General features: G+C 42.6%; 1 protein-coding gene across 1 annotated transcript in view; it reads right to left on the bottom strand.

Moving 5' to 3' along the window:
• Nucleotides 1–6,323: 6,323 nt before the first annotated feature.
• Nucleotides 6,324–9,314, bottom strand: part of LOC102769334 (transcription initiation factor TFIID subunit 11) — a 28,464-nt gene continuing 25,473 nt past the window's right edge. Inside the window, exon 2 of the mRNA XM_006769475.1 lies at nt 6,324–6,650. Within this exon, the coding sequence (XP_006769538.1) occupies nt 6,324–6,650 (327 nt within the window). The remainder of the gene's footprint in view (nt 6,651–9,314) is intronic.

The raw sequence follows: 9,314 nt of genomic DNA, 5'->3' as shown, positions 1-9,314 counted from the left end.
TTAGAGTAAGTGTTGCCAGTATAGTGCAGGGCAGAGTGGGAATGCCCACTGTGAAGGCACTGATGTACCTAAGGTTACTTCTGTATGAGGAAGTTACTAAAAGTCTGTTCTGAAATGCTTTCCCATGGGAAGCAAATACTACTAGTTCTGTATTTGAAAAATTATTACGTACATTAAATGAAAATGGTTAAATTGTCATAGCATGCTTGGATCTTATCTTTTCATTAAAATATTCTGGAAATATGTTTTTCTTGATTTTAGAGAGAGAAAAGGAAAGGAAGAGATAAATATCCATGTGAGAGAGAAACATCCATCAGCTGCCTCCTACATGCCTCCTACTAGGGATCAAGCTTGCAACCCAGGCATGTGTCCTTACCAGGAATGGAACCAGCAACCTTCTGATGCATGGGACAAGATGCTCAACCAACTGAGTCTTTATTATCATGTCTCAAACTCCAAGGATGGATTTTGATTCCTGTGTTTCTCTTGGCAGTGTGAAATAGGTCACGTGGGTGACTTTTCCTGCGACCCTTCAAAGAATGAAATGTGAGCAGAACTTGCAAAGCAACTTTCCCAGAACCGTAGTTGTATGTGAAGGACAAGACACTTACATGTTCGAGTTAAATAATGTCTTTGGTTAGACGTGTTCCAGTTATCATAAGATTCTGATTTATCGAACAAACATTTTCTCTCTAGCCTTACCCAGTTTGGAAGGTAGGCTTTATTTTTAAAAATCTGGATGTGAATAAGTGTCTGCTCTATCTAAACGGAGGAAATGTTCCAAACAGTTTGGAAAACTATAACATTGAAAACTTTAAGTTAGTTATCTCTGATTTTTATGTCACTCTTCCCGCAACCTCCCACTTCTCAGTGGTAAGGAATTGTTCTAGTGTGAAGGGAAAAATACACAATAACTATGAAAATGTAAAATAAAGTGAGTCTCTCTGCTTAGTCTGCAACCTATCCCTTTCTCTTCACATCTGGAAATGTTCAGGTAGACACATGTTAAAACCTATAACATGCACGTTTTATTCCTGTGTGTCTGTCTGTATTTTTCATGCCATATTGCAGCCATGCCTGTCTTCTGTTAGGATTGGGATGATCAAAACAAGAACAATAAAACTTTTAAATTAATGTAACGCCATTCCTTTTTAGCATTCAACATGGGGCACTTATTGTGCCGTTTCTAAAAATAATCCACCATAAGAAGCAATCAGTAATCAGAATTTAAGGGAGGAGTAGGGCCTCAGGATGCTTGCTCCACATGCAAACATGATCTATAAGTTGTAGTTTACTTAAGAACAACATGATTCTATTAGATTCTAGGTCTCTAGGCATCACACTATGATTATAATTAGGTAGTTCCTGGCTTAGAGTAAGGTGGGGTAGCTGGGGCTCTGTTTGTTAGGGTTGGATCAACTTCTGGACATCAAACATCCAAAACAGGTATCTTTTTGTGAATCCTCCACCCGGATGGGATGTTTTTCTAATTTGCCCTGAAGGTCCAGTATGTGCCAGCAGAACATTAGGTAAACAGGTGGCCATTATACCTGCACATAGATTGAGGCTCAACACTATCCTATTTCTCCTAATTTTCAGCAAAGCATTAACATTTTATTTTATATCTGAGATGTCTGTTGAACTGTGCTTGGCCACGTAAGTATGGGATGTGTTGATCAAAGGGAAACCTTTTCTTTTGCTTGTTTACATATATATGTATGTGTTTGTTTTTAGTGCTATACCTTTTCAAATTTGACAAATTAGTTGGCAAATAAAACACACTGGTGGGGTCCAGAAAGAGCTAAATGAGTATCTCACTGAATTGAGAAAGGAAAGGCTGAGAAATTATAGTGTGATTGACAGACACAACTGGGTTGCAGATAAGATAAAGGTTAGTGCAGGAACAAACTTCAGGAAACTAACTTTAGGGAGTACATTTGCTCTGGTTTTCCAACTAGAATACCAGAAGTGGGTATGGCCAAAGGACACAACAGGCTGAAGAAATTAGTTTTGAAATTTGGACCAGGTCAAGATTTCTCGTCCAGAGAAGTACTAGTAAGTTGGTTATGGAGGAATCAATGGGCACAATGGGTCTAAACAGATGACACATGAAGTCAGACAACCTATCAGAAACCTTTCCATTCTTCTCTCTCTAAAATCAATTAAAAAAATCAACATGAATTAATAACTTCCATTATTTGTTTAGATTTTCAATAGTGGAGTGTTAATCTCTCTAATACTATTAGCCATTAATAATAAAGTGATTGTTTAGGTAAGTTCAAGCTCTAGGGAATTATGCAACTTACCAGAAAGCACTGATGACAATGGAGGAAATAAAATTAGATCATAAAGGCTGAGGTGATGGTTTGTGAACAAAATAATGATTAGGATAGGTGTTAACTGAACCACTCAGCTGTGACAATAGCAAAGTTGGACATCTGGCTAACATTTGTGATTACTTGTATAGCGATAAGAGAAATTGGTCAAAATCCCTAAATTGGGTGAAAAAATCAATTTGGTATCCTCTACATTTATTATTTGAGATAATTTTAGTAGGAAATGCTATTATAAAGGCATTTCTTTTGAGGGGGAGAGAACTGGCTCCTGAAAGCTCAGAGAACTGGCTTTATTTCTGTGTGTCAGAAATAAAGTCTAAAAGGCTCTCTTTACCTCCTATTTATGACTTGTGGTTTTTTGAGGTAGCCATTGTATTCTCTGCAAAGAATTACTATTTTTACTTAGTTCTATTTTAAACTCAGTGTGAGCATGTGTCTGGGTGTTCATGGAAACACAGCATGGGATGTATTGGGGTAGCAGAAAATAAGCAAAGAGCTCAGAAATGTTCCTCTATGAACTGCAGAACAGATATTATTTTGAGTAGAAAATTATTTTAATTTACAACTTATTTCCAGAAAGTGATGTGCTTTATTTTCTTGACCAGGCTGTAGTTATACATTATTTAAATAGTTAAAAGCTCTTAAAAGGAAGTGAGGTAGGAATTGAGAAAGATAGATGTTTTTATTGCCAATCGGGAGAGCCATAGACAAGAGGCGAGACAAGAAAGTATCAGAAAGGGAAGTGAAAGGAGGATTGCCAAGTTGCTGAGTTTGCCTTAGAACTGAGAGCCACTGACATGGTCTCTTCCTTTTAAGTTAAATGATCAGAATCGTCTGTATGATAAATTTCAGTGTCCTTTAATTTTTTCCTGTCTAGCTGAGGAATGTAATTTAGCATAGCCTTTTGTTTTGATGGGTTACTCTCTGCTTAAATTTCATAATTTCTTGGGTGAAAGAGTAAAGAGAGAGGAAAGAAATTATAAAGAAATATAACAAATATTTATTTTATCCTTTTAGTTGTTAATTTTCTTTTAAAAATATATTTTTATTGATTTCAAAGAGGAAGGGGAAGGGAGAGAGAGATAGAAACATCAATGATGAGAGAGAATCATTGATGTGCTACCTCTTGCATACCCCATACAGGGGATTGAGCCCACAACTAAACATGTGTCCTGATTGGGAATTGAACTGTGACCTCCAGGTTCACAGGTCCATGCTCAGTCACTGAACCATGCCAGCCAGACTGTTGTTAATTTTCTTAATCTTTATAAATACGGGAATCCTTTCCTGATTTCTAGGACCCAGTGAGTGCTGAAGTTATGACAAGGGTGAACTTTCTGCTGACACAAAAGATTCATGTTATATAAATGTTTAAGACACAAAAAATTAACTATAATTTGACTAAGAAAAAAATAGTAGAAGATGTTACATATTGGAAGTGATTGTGGCTTTCACTCCACTCAGTGGCCATGTGTCCTGCCTTGGGAATAGGACAGGAGGCAGAAACTCCTTTTTCAGCCTCAGTTCCTAGATGTTAATTAAGGCACGAGCATTATAGTATAAGATTCTGGTGTTATTTAACCATTAAGCCAATGGCCAATCCACCAGTTGAAGGTAATCATCCCTCTTTGTGTCAATCCTTCTTCTGCAATTCAAAAATCTAGAGAACTATGGGAAACTAATACTTGTTTGTTTGTTTTTTTCTAATTAGTTTGGTGAAAAAAACCTAATCTGGACTGGTGTGAACATTTTAAAAAATAGTGTTTATCCCATATAGTTTCTGATACCCTGATAACTATCAATGAAATAAAGACTTCTTGAATATTTTAAATTAGTTTTATAAAAGCCAATCCATTACTAAGGGCTCTGGTTGATATTATATATATGAGAAATGCTGTTTATAGCCGACAATTCTATTTAACTTCTAACAAAAATTTCCCACTTATTTGTTTTGTTTAAGCTTAGGTAAGTTTCCAAGAACTACACCCATGATATGTCACTTGATGTTTTTCGACCAGTTGTAGATAGTGGATGCTTGTAGATAGTTTAAAGTAGCACACTGTGGAAAATGATGGACTTAAAGGGACAGTTCAAGGACCTCCGTTTGGATATTAGTCTGGTTTGTGCAACCCAACTGAGTTTCTCAACTTCTTTGGTCCTCAGGGTTTACTTTATAAAATGTAGAATTGAGGCCCTTCTGGTTCCAAAGTTCTATGAATATCAAATTAATTTCCTGCTCAAAATAAACTTTGTTTGGTTGCTGTCAAGGGAATAAAATAGTTACTAGAAGAAAGCATATATACAAACATAAAAACTAAAACTATATTTCTTGAATGTGTTTTTAACTGCATCTGTTTCAGTGGATAAGTCCTATTATAGAAGGATGGTTTGGAGGGTAAGAGAATAAAACCCAGAGAGACATGGCTTGATGTAGGAAGAGAAAATGAAGAACAGTGATAAAATTTAATAAATATTTGACAAATCACATCCAACCCTCTGTGTCAGGAGGGAACCAAACTTATCTTTGTTGGAAATCCCATGACACCACCCCATAATTTTCCCTGGCAAGTGATGCTGGCTTCTGTAGTCACCCACATTCGACCGCTTCTTTCCAGAATGGTAGTACGGGGATTTGCTTTAGTCAGGGTTGCTATTCTTACTGGGGAATCTATGGCTGTGATAGAAAAGTAATTAAGCCACAAACAAAGGCTGATTTTTGTTTGCTGGCCATAGCCTAGGATTTGGGAACAATAAAGTGATGTTTGAAAGCACTTCTGCTTTGACCTGGGTATCATTCATAGGTTGAGCTCAGAGCTATTTTTACTGGTAGTCAAACATTTGGCAATTGCTGATCAGTAACAATGTACTGGGGGTCCTCTGAGACCATCATGGTTCAGAGGGCAGAACGTTGGTTGGACTACAATGTAAAAATATTTGTACTTAACTGTATCTGTTTTGCAATAGATTGGCCTTGTGAATTTGTTTTCATTCTTCAGCATCTGACATATTTGTGAATATGTATCTACTCTATGGATTGGTTTACCTGCCGTACCCAAGGGTGGGAGGGGCCACAGGGGATGTTGCCCAGGGATGGGCAGAAACCCTCCCTTCTCCCATAATCCTGTGCTACCCAGTGGGGGACACCGCACCAATGCGGACCAAGTCATGAGGCCGCTCCCCAGGTGTGTCTGGCGATTGATTGGCTATGGTCTCTGGCCACATGGGCACCCAGGAGACCACGTGAGAAGTGCCTCAGCTGGTGCAAGACCGCTTGGTGACACAAAGCACTGTGGGAAGGAAATGAAACGTAGACATATAGGGGACAGGAAGGGTTTGTGGATTTTATCATTTGTGCAAGTTAAAACAGGTTCATGATCACCGAAACCAAACAAAAGAAAACAGAACAAAACAAAACACGGGCTCCAGGTCAGCATTCACAAGCACAGATGTTCTCAGGTCTCCTGCTCTCCCTGCAGGACGCGGGTCACCAATGCAAGGGTTCGTGTGGTGCCATCTCCCCAAGAGCAGCGGGAAGAAGCCGCCCAAGTCCCAGCCACCACCCCCAGGCTCCCTGGGAAAGCAGGGTCCAGCCTGGGGAGGGAGACCCCGTCCTCTTTCCCAGCAGCTCTCCAGCCGAGGGTGCGGGCTCCGTCCTGGCAGGCGCTCTTCTTCACCGGGTTGGGCTCACCCAGGCAGCCCCATGCCTCCAGGGGCCGCACAAGAGTCGTGGCCCATGTGGGGGAGTTTTGAGGAAAACGGGATCCGTCCTGGGTGAAGGGTCCGTGGAGGCAGACAGAGGGGCTGCAAAGTCCGCAGTCCTCCGCCCCAGGAAGGCCGTGCCCTGGGCCCCAGGCATGTGCCCGAGGGAAGAGGACGTTTCTGGGCTTGATGTTGGGCACTTTGCCCTTGGCGCTCAACCTGCGCACGGCCTCCCTGAGATGCTTGGGTTGCAGCGGAGGGGGGGGGACACGTTTCCCCCCAGCACTCTCACACGTCCAGGGCCTCTTCCTCCACCTCCCCCACGAAGACCTTGGCCAGCCGGGCCCTGGAGATGAGCGCATTAAGCTCCACGGGGGCGTCGCCCACCCCGCTCTGGACCACGTGTCTGATGGCTGTGCTGGGGCAGGTGGACTGGCGATACCCCTCGTAGCGGGTCAGCTGCTCCTCAGAGAAAGAAGCCAGCAGGACTCGCATCTTCTGAGCCTTGTTGGGGTCCCCTTTTGGCACCCACTCCTTCTCCTCCTGGGCCTGTGTCTTGCGTCTTAGCCTTGGGGCTGCAGGAGGAGAGGACGGGGACTCTGTGGTGGCACCTGCCTGGAGGTGGGAGCCGTTGGGACCTCCATGGGGCCTTGGCCTTGGGGTGCAGAGGCTTCTTTCAGTGCCTCAGGTCGGTGCCCCGGGATGGCGTGTGTGGCACTGTCCACGGGGGCCACGGAGGGCTGAGGGTGACGCACACACGTGGGGAGTCGCCACCTTGGTACCTGGGTCGCTTTCTGGCCTTCTCCATGCTGGCACGGGGAAGCCTCAGAGCTGGTGGTGGGATGCTTGGTCAGGGACCTGGGAAGGGAATGCTGAGAAGTGTTGGGGTCCAGCCCCAGAAGGTCTAGGGGTTCCCAAGGTGTAGACGGAGTCAGCGAAGAAGGAATGACAGGAAGACAGCATTCAGTTGATCAGCAGCCTAGCCAGGTTTTCTAGCCAGGTTCTAGCCAGGTTCTGTCTTTATTCTCCTGTTACATCTGTATTTATACCAGTTGATTTTAATCCTATCCATTCTATTCCAAAGGTTAGGGTGTTTGTTATCTCCATTCCAAGGTCATACTCTATTGTTCTGTTAAGCTATGAGGCAGTATCTGAAGGAGATTATCCTAAGTAAAGATTATGTAGCTTAAGGGTGATTGTTCGTAGTTAAAGTGATTAATTACCCGCCTGGCACTTAGCTAAGGCATTTTATTCCCTTCCTTAGTCCTGTTAATCTCTAACTGCAGGGAAAAATCCCCACCTGGGGAAACAACCTTTCTCTGGAGAGGTGACCTTGGTTAAAACACATAGCGCTAAGAAGGGGAGCAAACATATTAAGAACAGTATACCATATATGCCAGGTTCCTTGAAACATATGCTGTGCAGACGTTTCTTCCCTACAGTGACTGTGTCAAGCAGCAAGGATGGGCAGAGAAGGGTCAGGGTCAGGCTAGCAGCTGGTTTTCTATCACTTTTGCAAAATTGCCCCTTATTACCGCCCCCCCCTCACCTTCCGCCTCGCTCCCTGGCCCAACCCCTGGACTCACCGGTGACCTTGAGCAGGTCAGAAATCTGCCTCTGGGTCCTTCCTTCTCCAAAGGCCCAGCGGAGAACCAGCCTCAGCTAGAGCACTCCTCTGCTATCTGGGATCTCTGGACTTGGGGGAGGCCAGATGCCCTCATATAAGGTGGAACCACACCCACTTGGAACTTCCCAGGGCGTGTCCCCAGTCACTCTCAGACGGTTGGGGTTGGGTTTGAACTGTTGGGGGCTGGAGGCACGACCTGCTATGCCCAGGTGGAGGAGGGGCCACAGGAACAGTAGTTGAGGGGTGGGCGGATGGTCTTCCTCCCAGAGCCTGTGCTACCCAGTGTCTTCAAGTTTCCATTTCTTGATAATAACCGCGGGAAACATAGGCAGTATAAATAAGACCTATCTCCAAAACTATATTTACAGAAACCTAAATGAATGCGAAAAACAAAGCAAAACAAACCTACACCATACCTTTGGGTCACAGCAATTCCTTTATGGGGTTCTAGGAGAACAGGCTGGGCAGGGAGGCTAATTCAGAAAACCTAAATTTGTGTCTTTCATCGGCACCTTTCCATCATGTTGAGACAGTGGACATAGGAGGAGGTCTCCTGAGAGGAAACATGGAATTCTTTGGCAAGTCTACCCAGAGAGCTTATGTTTTCTAATGACTGAAACTTATGCCACCTTCACTGACCCTTGTACCCGCTTTTCACCTGCAGTGTGGATATGGGACCTGGAAGGATTTATCTTTTTTTTTCCCAGGAGGGAAAGCCTTTGATTCAGGAGAAGGCAACCTTGAACTTCCTGAGATATTGAACTTATAGAAAGCTGCCTCTCCCGGCTTACTGCATTCTGAGAAAAATAAGGCTCTATATTAATCTGTTGTAATAGACTCTCTGATATCTGTGTCTGAAATTTATGACAACTGATGGAATTTGTTTCCTATGTCCTAAAGAACACGAAATTACTTGAAATATAATTATGAAATGAGTGCACTAACTCTCTTACATTTTGTGCAAATTTGGTCAAAAATAGCTCATATGGAAAGTAGTACAATAATTGTTAAATAATACAAGAGTAAACTCTGTTCCTTGTACTTACAATGGTAAACCTACTTTTGCCCACCCTGTATGGATTTTAACTATGACTTTTTATGATAATTATTTGATCCAGAATAGTTCATTATTATTGCCATATCCTATGGCAAAAGCTAGGAGTGCTTTGGGAGTTTGAGCTGCCATTTTTGATTGTCAATACAGTTTAGGTGTTGTTTAAATGAATATATCGAAGGGTAATGGATCATGTCTGCATTTAGAGTGAGTATTGAGAAATTGTTCAGAATGAAATTGTCTACTTGTTTAAATAAGTGTAAAAAGCCTTGGCCAGTGTGGCTTAGTGTTTAGTGCAGGGGTCCTCAAACTACGGCCCGCGGGCCACATGCAAATATAAATATTGTATTTGTTGCCGTTTTGTTTTTTTACTTCAAAATAAGATATGTGCAGTGTGCATAGGAATTTGTTCATAGTTTTTTTTTTTTAAACTATAGTCCGGCCCTCCAATGGTCTGAGGGACAGTTAACTGGCCCCCTGTTTAAAAAGTTTGAGGACCCTTGGTTTAGTGCATCTGCCCTTGTATACGAAGGGTCTTGGGTTTGATTCTAGGTCAAGGGCACTTACCTATATTTTTGATACCTGGGCCAGGTTGGGG

This window comes from Myotis davidii, unplaced genomic scaffold, assembly GCF_000327345.1.
Source record: "Myotis davidii unplaced genomic scaffold, ASM32734v1 scaffold143, whole genome shotgun sequence".
Lineage (NCBI taxonomy): Eukaryota > Metazoa > Chordata > Mammalia > Chiroptera > Vespertilionidae > Myotis > Myotis davidii.
Note: the sequence above shows the minus strand (reverse complement) of the source record. Positions and strands in the feature narration are given on the sequence as shown.